The sequence below is a fragment of the Ornithodoros turicata genome, chromosome 2 (genome assembly GCF_037126465.1).
Source record: "Ornithodoros turicata isolate Travis chromosome 2, ASM3712646v1, whole genome shotgun sequence".
In the NCBI taxonomy this organism is placed as follows: Eukaryota; Metazoa; Arthropoda; class Arachnida; order Ixodida; family Argasidae; genus Ornithodoros; species Ornithodoros turicata.
Genome location: NC_088202.1, coordinates 18883883 through 18908484, shown reverse-complemented (window position 1 = coordinate 18908484; position 24602 = coordinate 18883883). Strand labels below are relative to the sequence as shown.

Below are 24602 nucleotides of genomic sequence, written 5' to 3'. Positions count from 1 at the left end.
GAGTGCTCTTTCAATTCACATCTCAGCCCATGGGGTGTAAAAGTGTTAGAGGCAATTATGTGACTTGTCGTCCTGGGTGACATCACTGGCCAGCCTCGGAATTAATTCTGTCCTCAGGAATTATTGTACAAATCACTTTGTATGTAGGACATGATAAGCAATATGTAAGTTGCAACCTTGTCTGCAGCATTCTCGATTGCCTCTTACCTTTAGAGTTAGAGACACGTTACCAAACCATTTGCAACTTACACTTAACAACTTGCACTCTTACAGGGACCGTGTAACTTGAGTTTTTAATTTATAAAATTTATAAAAATATAAGTATACAGTATGTAATATGAAATTTATATAAAATAAAAAATAACATTTATAAAAAGAATTTATGAAAATAAATAAAAAGGTTTCATGGAAGCAATCCATTAGCATACCCATTGCACATGAAGCACAATTATATATGCTTGGACATCATCTAATTAATCTTCTGAACCATGTGTGTGGCTGCATACGAAATTTTTTATGCGCATGCTCTACCTTCCTATTCCTACATGTGCACACGAATAACAGTGAATATATGTGAAGTGGGAAAAAGCAACGCTAGACTCTACCATCATTGTGCCCCTTTAACTTTTCCTCATTTATGTCTGGTGAACAGGGAATATCTCACTAGAAAAGAAGACATTTGTGCATTGTTTGGCAAATTTACATTTTCCATCAATCAACAATGTTGTGACCTGGTGCAAATATTAATGTCAACAACGAAAGTACTTACAAATTATTCCTATGTGCTCAAATGCAGATATTGTGAGGAAGAAGATGTTGGTCTGAAGCGCGGGAAACGCGCTCGAGAATAAATCATTCTTTTGGGCTACCGCCTAGCAAGTGCCTGCTCTTGCGATTCTTCTCCTAACATCCCCACCACCTAAGTACCTAAGTACCTAAGTTCCCCACCAGTCCTTGGCCATTTTCTGGAAGGTGCTCCAACCGAAGTCCATACCGACGCCAGCGGCCATGGCATAGGAGCCGTGTTAGTCCAGCTCGTCAACCATAGTGAGCGAGTCATCGCCTACGCTAGCCGCACGTTGTCAGATTGTGAACGGAATTATTCTATAACCGAAAAAGAATGCCTGGCAGTCGTCTGGGCATTGGGCAAGTTTCGTCCCTACATCTACGGCCACCCGTTTCACGTCATCACGGATCACCATGCGCTATGCTGGCTGACCAAGATGAAGAACCCTACGGGTCGGCTTGGGCGATGGGCTCTGAAACTGCAAGAATACGACCTCTCAATCCGCTACAAGTCCGGCAGGACACACCTGGACGCTGATAGCTTGTCGCGGCACCCGGCTCCGACCACTACGGAGCTGTCCCCCACTGTAGCTGCGCTCCAGTTCTCTGATATTGCACTTCAGCAGCGCCGAGACCTCGCACTTGCTGACGTCTTCAATGAGCTCTCTTCCGCCGTTGGCCCTGTATCTCGGAAAGTCAAACTGTTCACCATCAGAGATGGCATTCTCTACCGCCAAAATTATCAGCCGCATGGTGAACAGTGGTTATTAGTAGTCCCCCGTTCACTGCAGCGTGATGTAATTGCGGCATGCCACGACGTGAGAGGAATGTATCGTTCTGTCTCCAAGTATATCAGATCATGCGCCCCATGCCAAAAACGAAAGCCTCCGACCACGCCACCCGCCGGTCTCCTGCGTCCCATACCTCCCCCCGACGCGCCATTTCAACGAATAGGTATCGACATGCTTGGTCCCTTCCCTCTGTCGTCAACCGGAAACAAATGGATAATTACGTCTGTCGACTATCTTACGCGGTATGCAGAAACTCGAGCGACAGCCTCCGTCTCCGCCGCTGACGTCGCTTCTTTTCTCCTCGAGCGGATAATCTTAAGGCATGGTGCACCTCAGACTCTGATCAGCGACCGTGGTGCAGCGTTTCTCTCCGAAACTGTCCAGAATGTAGTTCAGCTGAGCAACATCGTCCACCGCACTACCACGCCGTACCACCCGCAGACCAACGGTCTTACTGTGAGACTCAATCGAACGCTCGCCGAGATGATGTCCATGTACGTGACGGCGGATCACACAAATTGGGATGTCATTCTGCCATACATCACCTATGCCTACAATACCGCCCGCCAAGCGACCACAGGCTTTTCCCCTTACTACCTACTGTACGGCCGCGAATCTTTGTCCCTTCTTGACTGCCTCCTCCCACGGGTTAGCGACGATCCGCTCGATCCCGTTTCCGCCGCCGCTCTGTGCAACGCCGAGGACGCACGTCAGCTCGCACGGATCCGCACACACGACTCTCAGTAACTGCAGTCTACCCGATACTTGGAGGAAGGAAAACTAAGGAGGGAGCACGACCGTTTCTTTCCGAATCACAAAAGTGTAGTGGAAGTGACGACATATAGTAGGCATCATGAGGACGTCATATCGATCAGGTGACTGGAGGCAGCCAATCTGCGGTGAGACTTCGCCACAACTGGGACAAACACACTGGGGCAGCTCCCGGCGTGGACGGCGTTTTGTGGCGCCCGGCGAGATGCTAGAGAGCTGGGAGAGGAGAATTGTTTGTCCCAGTTGCTTCTCCTCACCCAAACTTCCGGAATCGTGCAAAATGACGTCACACTCCCTCCTTGTTTTCCTTCCTCCATGACCCGATACAACGCGTCGCATCGCCCGGTATCTTACAACCCCGGTGATCTGGTCTGGGGCGCGTTACCGAACACTGCGCGAGCTTGCGAGCTCGCGACGCTCCGCCCATCGTCGGGGCTGCGCAGGTGGCAGTCGCACGATCAGTAACACTACCGTTGCGCCATCGCATCGCGAGCCGTGGCGGAGCGAAGAAACTCTCGAGAACACGTGCGTCTCGTAACAGCAATACAATAACAACAGGTTGAAATAAACTTGAAGTGCAATGTATACTTTTGTTCGTATGAATAAAAGAATTGTGAGTACGCCTCGAAACTGCAATTCATTTGAGTGGTTTGTCTTATTCTTCAACTTGACCAATGGGGGAACACCTCTTCGTCGTCTGCTACGAAAACCGCCAAATTCATCTCGCGAAAGTGAACAACCCAAATATTTACCGGTAAGTATAAAAGTATTCTCAGAATTAATTGCCTGTGCTATCGCACAGTCGTATACCACCTTTTGAAAGTTTATATCCCAACAGGACTTAGTATAAGCCATGAATATGTAAGTCAACGAAATGAAATCGTGTAGCTACATTCCCGTATTGCTTCGCAAGTTCGCATGCTGCACTTTGTTGCCATGACGAGCTTTTCGTATTGAACTTCTTCCACTGACGCGAGTTATATTACACTGTACAATACGCTTGCAGCAGGCGCCAACAACACTTTTACGTGCGTGGCGACGCAGTTTAACACTCTCGGTACACACGATACATGATGTGGGTCGTTAAGTTCTCATTTCATTTTGATGTGCCTTCCTTTAGCGCCGGCGTATAATTTAAGCAACATTTCACACAGTCTGTCTTGGCGCGCTACTGTAGGGGTGTAGTTAGTAACTTACCATGATTATTTTGAATAAAGGAAACAAAAAAAAAACAGCAGTATGGTGAAAAATAGGGAGATGTAGCGACAATAGCGATCCCTCCCTCTCTAGTGCAATTGATAAAGTAAGTAGCCATCTATATGAAGTAACATCTGAAACAAAGAAAAGAAAAAGGCGAAAGGCTTGCACCATCCTTCGTGTAAATGCTGTTCATGCTGGAATTGTACAGCTACCTATTCAGACTCACCTAAACATTACTAAAGCTAGTGCATGAATACATGCAATTTCAGCTGCACCAAGAGCTGTACATGACCCACTGCCTCCATTCACATGTTCAAAGCGTATTGTACAGTTGCATGCAAATGAATAAACCTGAGGGGAGTTTATTAATCATGCAGTATTTCAAGTTTGACATGCGTCATATCAATGTAAGTGTAAATGTGATCAATGTAAATGGTTTTCCTCCCTTTACAGCCATGGCAACCGAGGCACAACGGATGCTGCTGTTGTCACTACTGGAGGAAGCTCCAGAACTCTGCAATAACCGGACCTTCCTCCGGGGTGAGACAGCAGCTGATCGCCGTGCCAAATGGGACCGGATTGCTGCCACCCTTAATGCTGTTGGGGCATTTAATAAAGATGCTAAGGGGTGGCAGCAGCTCTGGAAAGTCTGGAGGTACCGTGTGCGCAGCCGCGCACGGGAGATGACGCGGAAAATGCAGGCCACGGGTGGAGGCAGTGGGTACGTGGTGTCCAGTCAGGGGGCCACTCCTGTGGACATCGCTGCCCACCTGTCTGGAATCGACCAGAGGGTGATGGCCCTTGTTGGATGGGACTCCTCCTCAGGGTTTCCCAGAGGAGTGGAGCCATCTGTGGAAACCGGAGCCATGGAAGTGAGACTTCCTGTCTCTGCTGTAAGACATGTACAGTAATCTTAGAATAACACGATTTTGAAGCAATTATGAAACAGCACACCCAAATGGAGAACACTTCACATTCCATCCTTTTTATATAGAGTCCTCCTTCCTTCAAAAAGAGTGATGTGTTGTACATTTTTTTTTTTTTTTCAGGACGTGGAAGAGCCTGTACCATCGACCTCGGCCGGTCCTGCTGGTGCTGAGCCAACCGAGACGGTAATGTCAATATGGTGAAAACTGTCCAGCCACTATTCTAAAAACATCTGATTCCATGGCTTACAGGACCAAGCACCTCCTCCGTCTGACAGCAGGCGCCAGGGCACAGGTGGTGCATGCCGACGACGGAGGAGAAGAGTTCCTCCCTCTATTGCTGGGCAACTCATGCAGCGCCAGCAAGAGTTGCTCAGCGAGCAGAAGGCTCTCCTGGGAGAGCAGAAGAAGACGGTCAACTGTTTGACCACAATTTGTCAGGTAGAGTTGAACCGTTGTATACAAAGGCAGATATGGGACAATGTTGTCAGTAAGAGAATCAGGATTGAATGATTCTGAATAATAGTAGTCATAGCACATTAAAGTAGCATGTCAGCTGACTTGATCAGTTGAGCAGTGGTAGTACTGATTGTGCACACTGTATTTCTCACTTGAGTTCATGACGACAGCTGTGCAGAGGACTAAGAAAATGTAATGAAAAAACAGGTACGGGTAGTCTTTGACTGCCTTCTTTACAGTCAACCCTTTTTTATCTTCATCTTGTAGTTTACAACAAAGATTGCATCGAAAGTGAAGTATCTTGATGAATAGAACTCAAGAGGGGATCAGTCACTAGATGATAGTAAAGAAGATGTTGATTTCAGAAGGTATGAAACAGTACACTACAGTACAACAACGGTACAATGCACACTTGCATAAAATTACTGTACACATTAGCTGACAAAGTGATGTGCATGGCTGAAGGTGTTGTTGAAAGTTTTACAGTCGCCATTCTCCAGGGCTTCAAATGACTTGGTCAATGCATGTTACACAGGTCCGAGGGGAAATTCTTCAAGGTTGTCACACTGCCTTGATGAAATATAGGTCGCACACTGTCTCTCACTCAATACCGCACACAAATGTAGCACACTTTGTACTGAGCCCTCCAATCCGGATATGTGAAGGCAGCTGTTGGGCAATCTCCTAAGCATTTTCAGAAAATCGTTGGTCTGATCCAGAAACTCTGGCCCGGATGAATGAAGGAACATTGAATGGACTAGAATCTATCACCATGCTGTTTGTCAGTGTGGTGCTGGATCCACATCTGTGAAGTCTGGATAAATAGGGGTTGACTTGGCTAGATAATTACATTTTAAAATATCTCAAGCACAGCTCAGCCTCAGTTGTTTTTCGTGAATGACAAAATATACAGTCTCTGCACATATCACAGCTTGCTTATCACTTGCAGCTGCTCACTCCTATGAGCGAATATTTCGCTTATCACCTGGAGAGAGACAGACTAAATGACAGTCAATGAGGTAGGTTATCTTCTTCGCCTAAAACCATGCGTAATGAGCTGGCTTCTAAGTTGTGCTGCACGATTTCTCATAGGCTGAGAGTCATGGTCCTCCTCTTCCTGTGCTCCATCCTCCTGTGTCTCCCCTGCTGCACCAGCTTCTGCCCCTTCCCCACTTGGCCCATCACCTTCATCTGTATTATCAAGAGGTTCACGGGTGTTGTACGCCAAGCACATATTGTGAAGCACAACACAGGCGTTGATAATTCTGCAGCTTCGATCAGGAGCAAAGTGCAGCGTACGGTACCTTTGGAGGCATCGGAACCGCATTTTCCACAGCCCAAAACATTGTTCAATGCACACGCGGGTCCTGCTGTGTGCATCGTTGTAATCTTTTTCTTCCGATGTCGTTGGTGTACGAACCGGTGTCATCAGCCAAGGTTGGAGGGGGTAGCCACTGTCACCTGTAAATAGTTGTAAAGTTATATTTATTCTCATGAAAATCCACAAATTCAGACAAATGGATAGAGAAGGGAGAGCAGGAAGAAGTGGGAGGAGTTTGTGCGTGTTTATATATTCATGTTGACAATGTGTTATGCTGCTGTAGATAATGTAAATGAAAGTGTATGAAAATAAATGTTGTTGTAATGTACCTGGCATGTAATAATGTATGTATGCATAAGTAATGTAATGTATCTGTAATAAATGTATCTGTAATAAATGTATCTGGCACAATAATTTATCCCTTCATCCAATAACACAATAAAGTGCTCACACAACTGATAGTTAGCAAGGCAGATGTTCTTTTATACAACTTGCAACAGTGTAATGCATCCATGTTAATTAACCCACTACTTAATGTATATTAATTAATGGAATACAGCTGCTTAGTTCAAGTATGGATTGCTGAAATGAACTGAATGTGAAGTGTAATGCACTGTGTACTGTAAGAGTACAAATTGCATTATAAACAGATAAACGCATCCTACCAACTAGCCACTCTCCTTCTTCAAATACGGTTGACGTGGCTTGACGGAGGTTGCAGGCAGCCCATACAGCTGCGTCATGGCATGAACCAGGGAACCTGGCATTCAGGAAGAGTATCCGCATGGAGGCATCGCAAACCTGGGTATATGAAAACATGTTTAATAAGAACCTTGTTGTAGGTGCCATTCGCGAACAGCAAAATGGAAGAAAGCATTATTGGAGAAGAGAAAAAGACATGGGGCAATTGTGCCTCGTACTGGTTTGAGACATGCATGGTACTGAAATTCTGAGCAGAAAAGGCACATACCATTAAGACGTTGATGGAATGGTAGCCTTTATGGCAATAGTAATTGCCATCCACAAATCTCGGGTCGAAAATGCTCGGCTGCAAAATTGCTACCTGCGTACCGTCGATAGCCCCTGGAATCATGAACACACTTTTTGGGATATGTCGCAGGCAGCACATTTCAACAGACAGTCAACTCGGACCATGTGTGATCACTCGTAACTTATCAGTACAGCACGTATACTGTACTACATTATGAGTCACAGTGCACATAGTGACTGACATAGACCCCTGTCTCGCACGAAACGCCTCTGCACCGAAAATCATTGTATTGAAAACACGTAAGATAACACAGGATTCGCTCTGTGCATTAGCCTTTTCATGCGTACATATCATGTGTGGTCACATACCGACACAGCCTAGGAAGCCTGCCAGCTCATGAAAGCCACGTTTCACTTCTAGCTTCGCCTCAGGAGTTGTGGGGAACCTCAGGTACTTGGGCGCAAGGTACTTTAAGATGGCTTCGCTAACTTCATGGACAGCCTGTGACACTGCACGCTTGCTGCAGGCGATCGTTTCCTCATTTCCAATGTTTCCAAGGAAAGCTCCAGTAGCGTAGAAACGAAGGGCTGTGAGGACTCTCCGCTCTCCGCTCAGAGTTGTCCGACGGGATTCTCGGGCTGAAATGTATATTTTAAAAATGGGGTGCTGTTACGTGCGCAAAGAATGAACCACATTATGATCGTGTACTTACTGCGCTGCAAGTCCGGCCTAACAGCTTCGCACACCTCCCTGGCAGCTTCCTTCGACAATCGGAAGGTAGCAATGAACTCGTCTTCCGATAACGCTTCGAAAGCATCTCGATGACTGCGGAAGCTGCGTACCGGCTCTTCCTCAGCAACACCTTCTTCGAGGAAAAGCAGATACAAGTCCACCGGGTCCGCCATTTGCAACGCGAACGTCGAGGAGCTTTGCGTTGTTCTTCCTTCTCTGCGCGGGCGATTACCCTCTGCCACGCGCAGTAGCTGCGCCGTTCTCGAAAAACGGGGTTTTTTTGGCCACTCGCGAAGAGTACCACGTGACCGTCACGTGAATGCCCTGTTGCTATGGTGAAGACGACGCGGAAGGCGGAGGCATCGCGAGCTCGCAAGCTCGCGCAGTGTTCGGTAACGCGCCCCTGGTTATGGACGCCAACGCGTCGAGTTGGGCGCTCTGAGAAGCTCCTCCCACGCTACACAGGCCCTCATAAGGTCCTCCGCCGTATATCTGAGCTGAACTATCAAATAGAGCCATGCACACCCCCTGCCGACCGCAGAACGCCCGCCATCCAGACCGTGCATGTCATCCGGCTCAAACCATCATGCGGCATGAGGACATAGCCGCCTTCGCCGAGGGGGGTAATGTGAGGAAGAAGATGTTGGTCTGAAGCGCGGGAAACGCGCTCGAGAATAAATCATTCTTTTGGGCTACAGCCTAGCAAGTGCCTGCTCTTGCGATTCTTCTCCTAACAATATGACAATTCTCTTTTTGTACCTCAGCACAGTACAGTTTCAAAATTAACAAACTGCACAGCATCAGCAATTTTAAAGTATCTCAAGAGGGGAATCACATAAAGCTCCAATATTAGACTGTGCAAACAAAGCTCCAAAAAACAAAGTACTTCAAGAAAAATCGGAATAATCGGTTGCCGTTGTGATATGTACTAGTATGCACAGTTCATGAATGGAACATGTTACCTCATTGCATTGCCTCCATGTGAGCATTAGAACAGGCAGCTTTTTAGATCGCTCTTTTCGTGTTTTTCTATTGTCTTTTTTGTTTTCTGTTTTTGCAATAGCAAGCCTGGGCATAGTGAAATACAAGCAGCCAAGGATAGGATGAGACATCTACAATGCGACTGCTAGCTCTAAACTGATATATTTATTAGCCGACTGTGGAATATACACATATATGCTGCTAAGCAAATGGCAATTTAACCAATAGATAACAGACAAGAAAAAAGGGTTATATATTTTCCTCATTCTATTTCACAGGCAGCCCTAGTATCATTCTGAGTGTGTCCGTGCGTTCCCTTTGAGATAACGTATCTCGGACAGAAGTAAATCCAACAGCGGACTGCTTACACATGCAACTGTCTTGGATTTTTCTAACCACTTGTTATTTTACCGCAGCCTTGAGCTGTGTGTTCTGGAAATTTAGGCAGCATCCAGAGTCCCTGCAATGTGTTGCCATGTTTCTCGAGGGCATCAAAAGTCTGTCCTTGGCTGCCTGTGTTTCACTATGGCTCTCAGATACAAACTACCCCATTTCAACACAGTAGAAAACACAGATTTGTAAATACTATCTGTTGATTGCACTGTACATACCCCCCATATAAAGGATCAGGTCCCCCATATAAAGGATAATGTCAGGAACACAAAAAAGCTAGATTTGAAGCCACTCTTACGTCGTAGTAGTATTTGTGTGAAGCTACGCAATTCCTGTCCTGCAAATAATTTAAACCATATGTTTCATCTGCCAGCGTGATGATCCCCTGAAAAGCAATTCACACTTGGCAGGAACTACCGGTTCTGAAACCTATCCCTGACATGTGTAGCCATCAGGGAGGAAACCCAAGGGCTGCGGTAGAAAAGACAAACACACACGGGCTATGTTCTCACTGTGTATCAGCTGCTCTGGCTACTAAGAAGAACATGTTGCAAATTAATATAACATGGCTTGACATGATACGCCGGTGAAAGCTAACCAATAAAATTAGTAGTTAAATGTACATTACGTAAACACTTGCCATAACATGACAGTTTCCTTCCTGCATTCATGCGCTACCACTCGACCCACATAAACAGTGTACTGAATTGTTTTATAGCATTACATGTCGTTTGACAGAACTTGAACAAGATTATATAGCACACGATAAAAGTAGAGTGAATATAATGTGCAGAAAAAATCGCTAGGAAGCAAGCGAGCTGGTGAAGATGATGCATATGTAAAACCCCGAGACTAGGGAACACAAAGGGACGTGTTTGTGTCTGTCCCTTCGTGTTCCCTAGTCTTGGGGTTTTACATCATGTATAATGTGCAGCTTTCCATTCACGCTTAATGGCCGTAGCAGTAATGCATGAAGGCCACTGCTAAGTTGTGTTGAGAAACACCACTTTATGTTTGCCATGTCTAAATGAAACGTACCTGACCTGATCCAAATTAACCGTTCTGAGTCTGGAATACACACAGAGAAAAACGCAACACACGCCACAACATTAACAGATAGGCAAATGAGCTGTGGCAAGCTCCACCTTGGGACAAAGTCAACAAGTAATTCACCAAAAGTCAATGAGCGCCTGAAATGTAACATCTATGACTGGTAGCAGGACGGTCCACGTTCAATTCCTGGTGCTAGCACTGACTGGCGTTTTCATGAATTATTTGTTGAAGTTTCGATGTGCTTCAGAACCATTCGTCAACCATTGTATCCTCATGAGCTGATGAGGGTTTGTCATCCCAAAGAGACTCCCTTTCTGGCATGTGTCCCTATGGATGCTCATCACTGCAGAAAAAAAACAGAAAAAGCATTTAATGACAAGAAATGGATAGTCGTATTTACTGTATAATGATTGTGCACAACAGAAAGAAGACTTTCGCACAGAAGGCTGTACTTCTTGAGGTCTAACATCAAGTTACAAAATTCCAGAATATATAAGACATGTTGAGTTGTCGAGTTGAGTTGAGGGGGGAGCTGCACCCCCTTTTTATTTTATTATATATGATTGTATAATTATTTTTATGTCTGTACCAACCCTCGCTGTCTATATTACAACATGTTTTATATATTCTGGGATTTTGTAACTTCATGTTAGACATTAACAAGAGCAGCCTTGTGCACGAAAGTCTCGTCTCATTAAAATTTAGATGCTCTCAACAGTCTTCTTTCTGTTGTGGATCTCTATCGCAGCATACCTGCACATTGCTGTTCTACGTACTGTGACTTTGCAGTAAGAGCGTGGACTTTGGGTAAAAAGACTACACAGCACTGCTCAGGTATTTTTGCCTATCGAACAGTATGTATGTATGCATCACTGTTAAAAAAATATTCCTAAAAAAACTGAGGTTCGCGCGGAAACCATATTGCCATAACATAGCCCGTTGTTTGCTTAACAGAGAGACAGCTTATTTACGGACAGTTATCCGTCTTTTGTTGAAATAATTTGTAGTACAGTCAAACTCCTTTATAGCGAACACCTTTTTAACGAAAATACCACTACAGCAAATTTTTTTTGCGGTCCCGCTGGAGCGTATAGGTCCAATAATGGACATCCTTTTTAACGAAAATTCCTTTACTGCGAATTTTTTTTGCTGTCCTCTGAGCTTCGTTGTAAAGGAGTTTGACTGTAGTTTTACGGAGGTTCACCCGTTCTCGGATTGACTGAGCTGACGGCTTTTTGCGGACGGTTGTCCGTTAACTGAACAACGGAGTATGCTGTTGTTGTATTGCTTGTGTGTCCTTTTTATTTTAATTTGTTATTTATTATTATTATTAATTTTTGTTAATGGCATGCAACACTATCGAACACGGCATACAGTTCACCAAAAGCAGCCAGAGTAGGTTTGGCAACATTCTTTATTGACAAGCTCTGCAAAATGCATGTTTGAAAAGCTATGCGAGAAGATTCATGAATTTAAGGACCTTGGCTCCCACGTTTTTTTGCTTTCGTGAGTTCTTCCTCTTTGTGCCTTTGGAAGGGTTTATATCCATAAGATGCCCATCGAAAAACAAAGCAAGTCGTTGTAAGAGCACTTAAGCAAAGTAAAGAAAAGTAAACACGAGCAACCACGGTGGAATTGGGGTCCTTAAGAAGAAATCGCTAGCAGCAATGTCTTATCTGCAACGACAATTTGGCAGATGTAGGTAAAAGCATGCACGTTTTCTCACCTAATGCACCTCACCAATCGCGACTGCCACAGGTAAAGGAAAAAAGGTACATCAGTGCTTTATCTGTATTGGTTTGAAATATCTTGTTCCCTTTTCGAGCATTTTGATGCCAAAATTGACAATTAGTTACTGTGCTCAATCACCTCTGAATGAACTCCAGGGTAGAAGCCACTTCATCTGGGTATTCCATGTTGAACATGTAATAGGCCATGAACATGAGCATCGTTGCTTCGGTGAAAGTGCTGACAGCCTCAAATATTATGACATGTTCCACAACTACAAAGAACTTGTTGCGGGCAAATATGTCTCCTCCTGAAACGAAAAAGGCATTGTGCTGTAGGTTTGTGCAACAGCACATTATAATAATTTGTTGAAGGTTTACTGTCCACGTGAACGACAAGTTCTTTGTATATGCCGGGCTATTTGTAATCCGGTCACCTTTGGGCAACGCCCGAATGTTTATTTCTCAGCCATGCTTTTATAACATGCAATGCAAAACTACTCCGGCTACGGCTGCGTGCTTGTATACTTTGAAACTTTGTCGATTCACTATGGGTGCAGGACAACTAAAGTTACGTACCGAGAACTACCACCACTGGTGTGTACGGGAGATGGTCCAGGCTATCAACAACACTGTAGCCTTCCTGTAAAGTAATGAGTTTCTGAATATACAGTGCTACACACAGCTGTTGTTGCGTACTCAGGTAAGGACATCCTTCTCCGACAGTGCATACGTACATCGAACACCTGAAAGAGGAAGTCCTCTTGGTCAGTGAAGGCGCTGACCAGGAGAGGTATCAGCACTGTTTCTTGTGGATCCTCATGAACCTGCGTCCGCTTTCGTGCAATTTCTGACAAAGCAAGCCAGTGGTGACCACGAGGACTGGAGCTCTTCTTCAGAGCCTCACTGACACGACCTGCATACGCCCTCATTCCCGCTCGGAAGGGCACCTAAATTGCGAGGGGGAAAAGTGATAGAATCAGAAAGGCAGCAATATAATGGAAATCGTGAACACCAATGCTCGTTCCAGGCCATATTCCTTTCAAGTAGTCCTATATATCTTGGAAGCTATCATTCACTGCTCACAGGTTACCTCAACATCCTTGCCAAGAAGCCGTTGTGCATGTGCAAGGAAGAACCGGCGCTGGAAGAGCATTGGCCAAGCATTTTTTATTTCTGTTGTGCTGTGGGCTGGTTCTTTAGAATTAATGTATAGACGCTGAGCAAAATAAGTGTCTTGCATTGCACGAGAAGCAGAATGTGCATCAACCAGCTCTTCCGGCTTTTGCACCTCTGTCTGGAGCCACGTTTGCAGTTCCTGAGCTCTTTCTTTGGATATGCCATTACCGGACGGCTGCCAGTCTTCACACCCGTAGGCCTCTTTTGCTTGCCTTTTTGAGAGATTACCGCTGGCGAAGCCTGCAAGCGCTGCATTCTGCCCACGAGAGACATTTTCTACTCTCGTTTCCAACTGTTGGAGAAAGGAACTATACCCATTCCCCAAAACATGCCCGGTGACAGAGCGGTCTTGCAGTGACTCAGGGTACTTTCCCACGAATAATTTAGCGACCTCTATGAGTTGACTCCGTCTCGGTCTTGAGCCCCTCTTTGTAAGCATTGTAACAATCGTTCTCACGAGTTCTAGGCGGTCTCGTGTGAGCAGCCTCTTTCCACCGGACAGCGAGGATTCGGATGATGCTGAAAGGCACAGCGAAGCGATGTTGAAGTCAACTGGATGTACAGGTTCTGAAAACTCCGACTGATAACTGCTCTGCCCGCACTGGTAGTCATCCGTTGTTGATGCTGGAAGGTCAGCATCTGAATAACAATGCAACAGTCAAATTCAAGAATGACAATTATTTTAAGGTGCCTTGCCATTGCGATCAGCCCATCTTTCTGTGATGATGAATATCTTTTCGAAAGAGGAGTCATTGCAGAGATCACCAAATGTATCTTCCTCCACCTGCGTCCCGTCTTCAAGATAGATCTGTAGGTTCATACAAGAAAATGAAATGTGGAATGAAATGCACAGAACGAGAACAAGCATCTGATTACCTTCGCCTCACTTGAGGAACAGATTCCTTTTTCATGTGTGACTCTTATAGCTTCGTGGTAAGATTCTACATTGCATAGCTTCTTGAGCTTTCGGTCACAACTCCAGAGTTTAACCAAGGGCATGGCTGAAACAAAACATTTTCTCACGCATTTTAATACGAAGGTTTACTCAAGAACCTGCATAGCTTTTTTTTCTTTTTTGGAAACAGTGAAGGTTTGTTTAGTTCTTAATAGTGTGGCAAGAGCAAGGTTCACATGCATGCGCAGAGGTATCCCAAAAACACTTATGCGATTTTTGGCATAACGTGCTTTAGGACAACAACCTGTTTGTTGTAAAACAGATATGAATCATAAGGGGAAAAGTCTGCCAGTCCACTTTGAGGTACACAGACTAACTTATCACTTCTATTGTCGACAAGCTCATGGACGCCAAGTGATGAAGAATACAATCCTCTGACGGGTGAAACAACAAAATGAACAACACCATTTGCAAAGATTATGTGCTGGATCTCTCCAAACATAAGTTCTGTTCTACAGCCAGAAAGCACAACATACTTTCCTGACCTGTAAGTAGTTCCATGCACCGTAGCAGCGGCACATGTCTGAACACTGTCAACCGACCCAAAGTAGCGCTGAAGACATGTTGCGAGCTGCACTGCACAAGCATTCATTTGGAGGACATCCAAATCTGACACTCTTATCGAGGAGGAAAAAAGTCCACGTGAAGCAAGAAACGCTTGAAAAAGCTGGTGTTTCTCGCTTAGCGATTTCGTGACATTTATAAAATTTCCAGTGGAACGGATGCACTTTTTAAAGTAAGAGTGTTTGCTTTCAAACTGCATCGTCCAAACCGAAACAAGAGGCCCAAACTCTTGTGTGAGCTCTCCGTAATGGAGGATGTAGTGATGCTTTGGGCGCAGTCGGTGGTCAGGAAAAGAAGCCTGGCGACAAAAAATGTAATCTTGAGCAATTACTGATAAATATGCTACATGCGCAACAGAGAGTTTCGGAGACAAAGTGAGACTAACCAGCTCCCGAAGCTGCAGGACAAGAATCCAGACAGGATCCGAGGAGTTCTCTATTCGGTTACCGATAAAGAGTGGAAACAGGCGCATGAAGCACCAGTTCTGTGCAGCATGGCCAGTCAGCTTTTTTTGCATTTACAGGAACCTTTGGAGGCCTGTTCCTCCCATCCGCCTCACAGTACTGGAAGCCTCTAATCTTCCTGTTTAAGTATAAGTACGTGAACCATTTTTGTTTTTTCACGAAGTAGTGAATGTAGAGGGCCATGTCGTGACGAACGATGCCCTCCAGTAGGTCATGGGCGGCACACGGTGGTAATCCTGACTTACAGACATGGAAGCTGCTGACTCTATGCAATGGTGACTGAGCTTTTATACCATAGCACTCCTTCATGTCTGGGTCATTCTCAAGAGCAGCAATTACGCCGTCGTAATGTTCTGCTGACCTCCGCTGCCCTACCGCAGTGACATCATTTTGGAATTCCTCGCGAGTGACAAGGCAATACCTACAGAAATGGCTTGACGAGCTGAAATTCTGTGTAAACCCGCCTATTGCATGGCTGCCTAAATTATCACCAGCAACATGTGACAACTGTACTTGGTACACCTGACTTCCAGCAGTAAGTCCATGCTGTTCCATTTCTGTAATATCATTAATTAGTACATTGAGTACCTTCTCTTGTCCAAAGTACACGTAATCAACTTCTAAACACAAAAATACGAGTTGTATTCCATCTGTAATTTTTCTCAGGGGGAGGGGAAGATTTCCAAGAGTCATATACATTGCCTCCACTTTGCGCTTTCCTCTAGCAGATCCCAATGGGTTTGCAATTTCAAAAGCATCTTGGTAGAGCACAATTTTGATGCAGTTTTCTGTGTCAGAAAATGAGGGATGGTCGTCAAATACGCCGTCTGCTGATTGGTCCTTGCGATTGAAAACCACATTGTCCTCACAGGATGCAAGCAAGAACCGTATGCTTTCTTGGATTGGCACGTAATGGTAGAAACACTTCAGGTTATCCCCGTTGATACCCAAGTACACTTCCCTGGGTTTGACAGTGTGAAATAATGTTTTATATGCCTTCTGCCGCATATGTTTTGAGCGCATCTGCCCCGTGCACGAGAAAACTGTACTAAATTCATCGTTTCTCATCAGCTCTTTCATCTTTTCAGCGTCCTCTTTTTCTAATTTATCACCAAAAATTCGCAACATATCTTTCAACAAACTTTCCTGGCTCAGTTCATGGAGTATGTGCATTTCATTTATTACATCCTGCAGGCTTGTTGATGGTAGCATGTGCTTAGCTTCGAGTTTCAATGTGAGCTCCGCTGCACTCTTTTGAAACATGCTCGTTTCGCTGCGTCTATTACCGTCGAGGCTTTCAACAGGCGCGTCACGATAGCCACTATATTCTGCCGCACTGGCATCACTACCATCGCAAATTCTTGGTGTAGAACTGTTGTCCACTGAATGGTCAGGTGCCTCGCTTTCAGGACTACTGTCAACAGGAACGATACTACACGATGGCAGACGGGATTCAACACCATAAGTATTCTTGTGCGATTTGTGGAACCGCCATACATGGCTGCGGAGAGAGCTCGGCGTGTTCAATTTGCTGACGCAGGTTTCATAGGGGCATGTGATAGGACCATCCCCGGCCCTGAGGTGGCCGCACAAATGATGCACAAGGTCGTGTCCTGACACTAACGAACTGCAATTTAGCGGACAGGGGACAGTCTCACCGCCCTTTTCGACCGCCTCACGATCCTGAATGTGAAGCCTGTTTATATGAGACACTATCGAAGAGTATTTATGGAAATGTGCTCCGCAAAACTGAAATGGGCAACGAGCACCATCAGCAATGCTGGCATGGTACCGTTGGTGCTGAAAGTAGTCATTCAGCCCTCGGAACCGCTTCCGGCAATGAACGCATTCAAACATTGCCTCTGACGCAGCAGCGTGCGTTCTTCCTGTTGGAGTGAAACGTGTGTCGCATGCAAGAGAACAGACGCTTAAGCAAACGGTAATTATACTGCAAAACCTACATACCCAACGAAATGTGGTTCGCAGATCCAAGTGAGAGCGTCCCGGACCCCAGAAAAACAAGTTATGACAGGCGCGCACGTGCACTCTGCCAAAAACTAAGAAAAAGAAAAGAGCACAACGGCGAACGCAGGTGACGAAGTGAACGCTGATTGGGCTACGCGTTGGTCACGCTGTATCAGCTTCAACAACTACCCTCCCCTTCGGCTCGCATGTGCCAGCGAGAACAGCGGTTCCTCCGTACGTCTTGCGAACGGTAAATTCTCCGTCGCCACGACAGAGGAAAATGGCGTAATTTTACGTTTTTTTTAACAGTGCAGTATGCACACAGTATTTGTGCACCGGACCCACTAAAAATGTAATGAATGTGGCATTGCCCACGGTAATGCACCAAGTTGAACACAATTATTGTAGAATCCAGGTATTTTAGCTTACATGTCAATCTAGTACCACATCCAGTGTGAAGTTGTGACAAATAAATAGTTTCCATTTTTCTTAGCTCTCAGACCACCGACAGTGAATTAATAAGAGTAGACAATGTTAACATGAATTCTGGGCTATTCTTCAGTTAAAGATTCACAGATAGTAAAGGCACCTTCCTCAATGGACGTTGATGACACTGAAAATTCTAAAACGTTATCAGAGGCGACATCAGCTTCTGTGTGTCAAAGGACTGTATGTCCAACAGTAATCCAGCTAACACTAACAAAAATGTGCAAAAGACAAATTAACTGAACAAATGTAACGCACCTTCTATATCAGACAGTGAAGCTTGTAACACCCCATCCACAGGAACCAGTGTCCAGGCAGCAAAAGTGCTTGAACTGAGAGATAGCAGCTAATCGGAATGGCGACCTTTGTTTTCCACCCTGAAAGCACACATTGTAACTTTACACTACCTCAAACTGGACCATGACCCAACAAAGGAGTACACGGCGCTAATAACCCATACCATACAGGACCTCCACGAACGAAAGCTCATCACACGTGTTGACCTCAGATATCTCACCCCATCAAACACAGGCGCAGGTCGTTTCTATTTACTGCCCAAAATCCACAAGGTACACGCCAACGAGCTCTATACGGCTGACATCCCCGGCAGGCCAATTGTATCTAATAACAACACACCAACAGAAAGACTCTCGAAATTCCTGGACCACTATTTAAACAATATTCCGACAACACTGCCATCGCATGTACAAGACACACCCCACCTCCTCAGAATAATCATAGGTATAAACAACACTCGTACATTTGGTAGTGACACAATACTAGCCACGCTGGATGTGACATCACTGTATACTAACATCCCACACAACGACGGAATCACAGCCCTCTGCAATACCCTTTCTACAACAAAACACCAGAAAAGACACGGAAACCATACTCGCTCTAATGGACTTGGTCCTTAAACTGAACTACTTCGAGTTCAATGGCGAATACTACCTACAAGCACACGGTACAGGTATGGGCACACCTGTTGCACCCACATACGCAAATATCTTCATGGGGTTCTTAGAAAACAAAGATCTCAGCGCCCTCTCATTAAAACCTACGGTGTACCTTCGATACATCGATGATATACTGATAATACGGGAACACGGGGAACATGAATTTCAAGTTCGTAGATCTACTGAACACCGCGCATAGCAACATAAAGTTCACATCACAACAGTCAACTCACTTAATTAACTTCCTCGACACCACAATATCACTAGACAACGGTAACCTCACCACAACCCTGTACAAAAATCCAACTGACAAACAACGATACCTTCACTTTAAGAGTCACCACCCGCGTCACTGTAAGGTTGGAATTCCTAATGGGCAGAGTGTAATACTATGCAGAATTTGTTCAAACGACACAGATTACGCTGAGAAGCTTGACGAACTCTGCAGTACACTTGCCCAAAGGGACTATCCAGACTCCCTCCTAACCGAATTCCGTCTCAAAGCACTCACACTCGATCGAAACGAGGACCGAAAAAATCCTGACGCGTGCCAAATAAGCTTCATCACAAGATATTCCAACGTACTTCCAAACATCAAAGCCATTCTACAGAAGCACTAGCCCCTCCTCCAAAGGAGTGACCGACTTAGCAATATATTCACCCATCCCATACAGGTGACCATACCGACGCGCAAAAAAACCTAGCAGACTCCTTGGTCAATGCCAAAATCAGCAAAACGAGCACCCCGTACACGGGAACACGACCCTGCAACCTCCCGCGCTGCAAAACATGCAAGCACGTTCAACACGCTAACTCCATCAAAAGCGCTGCGAGCAATTACACCCACCCTATTAACCACGCTTTCACATGCAGAAGCTCCAATGTGATATACTGCATTGAATGCGGCAACTGCTCTATGCAATACATTGGTGAAACCGGCCAACAAATGAACAACCGCCTTACCGGACACAGAACCGACACGTCCAACAAACTCCCCAAAGCAGTCGCCGAACACTTTAACGTTCCTGGTCACAATTTTGACAACATTAAACTATATATTCTAGAAACCGGGTTTAGATCCACACGTGACAGACGTGATAGGGAGTCTTATCTCATATACAAGTTCAACGCTCTCCATCCGTCCGGTATCAACAAACCACAAGGCACCCTAGAAACACTTCACAAATAAAATATGATTTTTCCTTCTATCTCCATTATCATCAGTTGTGTTCTGCACGGCCACTGCTTTCTTTATTGCATGCCACAACTTTGTAGCAAATATGAAAAAAAAGCCTTTGCTCGTTGTGGAATTTTCCCCATGTAACCACTAACCTCCTTATCTTTTGCTATGCTTGCCAATTCTTGCCTGTTGTCCCGTTTCGTCCACTTGTTCGTGAACCTCCCATTTTTCTGTAACCGGTCTGGAGCCTAGATCACTATGTTCACATAATCCGCTCCACACTCTAACAAAGCGACCATTCACTCCGACCGTAGAACCCCGTACGGACCCTTTCTTCCCTCCGCGCTGTTGACCCACAATTCGCATGAACCTTTAAACACGACACACCTAACCCTTTAAATACCATGCCAATTATGAGGACGTTGCCCAGAAGGAGAACAGTCTCTGTTCGAAATATCGGCGGCTTCTGTCCTAAGGCAACTCCCTTCCTACATCTCTACCGGTTCGCTGGATTTCTACCCATCTAAGTATGGGACAGGGTACGATATACTTTAACTTTTGCTTCTACTATCATGTCTGTCCTTCATTTTTTCCTTCCACGTAACATTTTGCAACCCCCTCCCTCCCCCCACCGGCCAGCAGCTGTCCAGAAGCGTTAGGAAACAGTCTGACATTAATTAGCGCGAGACTTGCAAAAGGTTTCCCATATCCTTGGTAGTAGACATCATCTAATAGGAAAATGCGTAAAGGTCAAAGAAGCTCGTTATACGTGCAGGTCTTCGCATTCTAAAACAGTTGGGTCTGTGTTGTCTGCCACATATGTGTATGCAACTGCGAAGCTATTACGAAGGCACGCACAGTTACTGAAATATCACTGGGGTTTCAACTGCTAAAATGCTGTATTTCCGCCAGGTGTGTCTGCAGGTTCGAGCAGCATATGATTGCAATAACCATAAATGTTGATCTCGGTCTAGCATGTGATATTATAATTTGGGTCATATAGAACGCCAATTTCAGAGAATTCAAACTTGCAAAATTATGAGTATCTGTGCGACTCAACTAGAGGACACAATGACCAACCCAGGATGAAAGTACTTCTCATTGACCAGAGGAACCCTACGAGCAAGGGGTGTAGAACTGAGGAATGTTGGGCTACTCGGCAATTATCCGAGAGAAAAACGTGCAAACGCGACGAAGGCATGAGGAGGAATACGCAGGATAGGCTCATACGTTCAGCTATAGTTTTATTAAAAAACGAACAATCGACCAGGGTGCCCCCAGTCCCATTGTTAATATCGAAACCATTATCTTCCAATCATTGTGTGGGTACAGCCAGACCGCACGTAAGCTGGAACAGAACGCGAATCCCATCAACATGATGCCCATCATGCTCAGCGGTGACTTGAACGTCGATGTATCCTAGAGTACATCGCTGTTTAGAGTATATGAACAGAGATTTCGAATTGGAATATGCCGTCTACGCTTTGAAATACTCCAATAGATTTGACATTTGTGAGGTCTCTCGGCGTACGCAGCACGTAAGTTATTTCGGTTATCATCGTCCAATCTTACACAAGATAATGTTCAAGAGTTATATGAGTGTGATGCATCTCGTTCACAGATGTGATTGTACCTGTGTCCTGTAAGCCGTTACTTGTTCCGTTCTCTACGAGCCTCTGATTATAATATTATAGCTTCCCAGTTAGCAGTATACAACCTCAGGATGTACCGTGCCGTGACATCCTCGGATAAGCAGACGCCGGCACATTGAGAAATGTCCCAGATTTTCCACGGGGATGCCAGCTTTCGAAAATCGTTTGCCTATCTGAACTGAGAGCGCAAGATACACGAACAAAGAACGGAAAAACAGACAGGACGGGCGCTAACTGTTAGAGCTCCCGTCCTGTCTGTTTCTCCGTTCTTTTTCCGTGTATCTTGCGCTCCCAGTTCAGATGTCTCATTACCAACTAGCCCAACCCTCAACCCTTCTCGTTTGCCTAAACGTGCGCACAATGCCGCTTGATTTCTGTCATCCATTTTCTAGCGATTGTTGTCTGTCGATCATTTCCCACCGCTTATTTTCTGTTGACTATTTCCTAGCTCTTTTTTCTATAGACATTTTGTAAGGCTTGTTTGTGATCGATTAATACTAGAAATAAATTGATGCAGGGTGACCGCATTACTACTGTAATGTCTAGTGCCGACGAAATCAGGAAATAGATTTCGGATGTAGCAGTAATCAGAATCAAGAACGGTAGCAGGATTTTGTTTGTGAGACTATTTATGAGATAAAATGTTCCCGAAGGAAATCTCTGTTTAAACGCTACGAAACGTTCTGAAGTGTGGCTCGAGTAACTGCTGATTATACACACCGTGATGTGTCCATGTGGAAATGATGTGGTGGAATGTGATATATGTGAACTGGCTCCGAACCGTCCGGGAGGACACGTAGTGTGAACTGAACTCTCAGAAGTCACGAACAATGGATACAGGGACCAAGCCTCTATGAGGCTCTTTTCTGAATGGCGCAAAAAATACGCACAGAGAAACACACACGGGGGAGCACCTTAACTGTGTTTCTTCGACGAATACATAAATATAGTACGACCACTTCCCCAGCAGGTGTCCAGCAGGTGCCCAGCAGGTGAAAGAAGAAGGACGGCTCGGTGAGAGGGGGTGCGTTGGCATGGCGAGCATGGCATGCCGCGCCATTGCTCCCACATGGGTGAGCCACTGGAGGTGCCGGAGAAATTCTGTCGTCGTTTTAGGGTTTGTGATGGCGACCCTTTCCATCATCTCTGGCCGTAGTCCCCGTAAAAGGGGCCGCACCTTTCGGCTTCACTTGTGCTGGCCCGAGCACACAGCCGTAATGCGTCCGAAACGTATCGTTACGATGTTTCTCCGTTCCGTTGTCGGCGCTCTTGCAGCTGAATGTATGCCCAATCTTTAACGTATTCTCCCACGAAGTCCCACCGGAGGGCTGTCTTCCACTCCTCCCAGGATTCCCGTCGCTTCTCCTGAAGCTCCGTCGTGAACCATGTCCTGGCTTGCTCCTCCAACGCGAAGACGAGGTTGTTTGCCTTCTGCTCTTCCGTCCATGCAAGCGATTTAGCATATCGCTCGTATGGGCGAAACCAGTCTTAGAGGTCCTCCTCGGGATTCCCTTTGAAAGTGGGGGCGGTCCGTACAGCCGTACGAGGCTGTCTAATCTGATAGGTTCTGCTGGGGGGCTCATCGTTGGTACCGTGCGGCTTCTCAACACGATGAAGTTGACACGCAGTTACTCCTCCGCCTTTCTAATTCCTTCGCACCGCGCGAAAATATCAGCGAATCTTTCGTGAACGTTGCGCGCCTTACTTTCGCCTTCGAATTTGACGCTGCTGCTCAGGAAGTTGGTTTCAAGCTTCTGCCGACGTTGCCAGCGCATGCTTGAGCGCGACTTTTTTCTCTCGTCTTCCATAGGGCGTAGCTATATCCGCGTATACCCCGCAGCTCCACCAAAATATGTAACGGGTGTAATTTGGACGGGCTTCCAGGGATGACTCTCTACGTGCGGATGGCGGCCCAACGGACCGGCGGAGCCCGTGGTGCGCAGGAGGCGACTACGGGAAAAACAGGGTGGCGAACAGTCCGCGGTCGGATATGCGACTCAGCGTCCGGTTTTGCCTTCCGGTTATCCCCAACTGCCGTCTGTTTTTATACCCTTGTGGCCGAGCACAAAGTGGGCCAACGGGTCCACCGAAGTTTGGGCTTTCCCCCCGTAAGCTCAGACCGCCTCCTGTGACGCCCTCTGGTAGTCCGCACCGCCGTATTTTTATTTTCGGTTTCGTCTTCCGTTACAGGGCTATAATCCTTTGACACGCAGAAGCTGATGTCGTCTCCGATAAAGTTTTCGAATTTTCAGTGTCATTAACGTCCATTGAGGAAGGTGCTTTTACTATCTGTGAATGTTTGATTGAAGAATATCCCAGAATTCGTGTTAGCATTGTCTGCTCTTATTAATTCAACCTGCATTTTACAATACTTGTGTTTCAATTAGTGCATTACTGTTGTGGGCAATGCTACACTCATTACATTTTTAATGGGCCTACTGCACAAATACTGTGTGCAGACTGTATGAGTTCACCAGGCCAAAATACCTGAGCAGTGCTGTGTAGTCTTTTTATCCGAAGTCCATAATCTTACTGCAAGATCATAGTACGTAGAAGAGCAATGTGCAATTATCCGGCGATAGAGATTAACAAAAGAATGAAGACGCTTGGCAGCATCTAAATTTTAATGAGACGAGACTTTCGTGCAGAAGGCTGTACTTCTTCAGGTCTAACATCAAGTTACAAAATTCCAGAATATATAAGGCATGTTGTAAGGTAGAGAGCGGGGGTTTGGTACAAACATAAACATAAATCTACAAACATATATAATAAAACAAAAAGTGGGTACGACTCCATCAGTTTCAAACAGACAAGGGATGAGTGGCGAAGACATACAGCAACCAATTTGAATTGAATGAATACATTGAAATTTTGCTGGAACTATTTCGTCTTTTGGAACTTTGATTGTCCAGCCTATAATTGGAGCGTTATGTGATTCTTACGTCTCAAGGTATTTTAAGATTGCTGATCCTGTGTGGTCTGTTAATTTTGAAGCTGTACTGTACAGAGGTACAAAAAGAAAATTCTCATATCTGCATTTGGATATATAGAAATAGTTTGTATGTAC

General features: G+C 45.5%; 1 protein-coding gene and 1 long non-coding RNA gene across 2 annotated transcripts; both read right to left on the bottom strand.

The window, feature by feature from the left end:
* Window positions 1-12214: 12214 nt before the first annotated feature.
* Window positions 12215-13749, bottom strand: LOC135384366 (uncharacterized). The gene is made up of 4 exons (XM_064613571.1): window positions 13225-13749; window positions 12869-13081; window positions 12711-12774; window positions 12215-12442 (listed from the first exon to the last, which is right to left on the bottom strand). Exons 1-4 carry the CDS (start codon window positions 13747-13749, stop codon window positions 12270-12272), a joined length of 975 nt encoding a protein of 324 aa, XP_064469641.1. The 3' UTR covers window positions 12215-12269.
* Window positions 13750-14012: 263 nt separating this feature from the next.
* Window positions 14013-17326, bottom strand: LOC135383176 (uncharacterized). Its single transcript, XR_010419719.1, has 3 exons — window positions 17259-17326; window positions 14187-14311; window positions 14013-14118 (listed from the first exon to the last, which is right to left on the bottom strand). It is a non-coding gene; the product is annotated as an uncharacterized LOC135383176 (long non-coding RNA).
* Between the last annotated feature and the right edge of the window lie 7276 nt (window positions 17327-24602).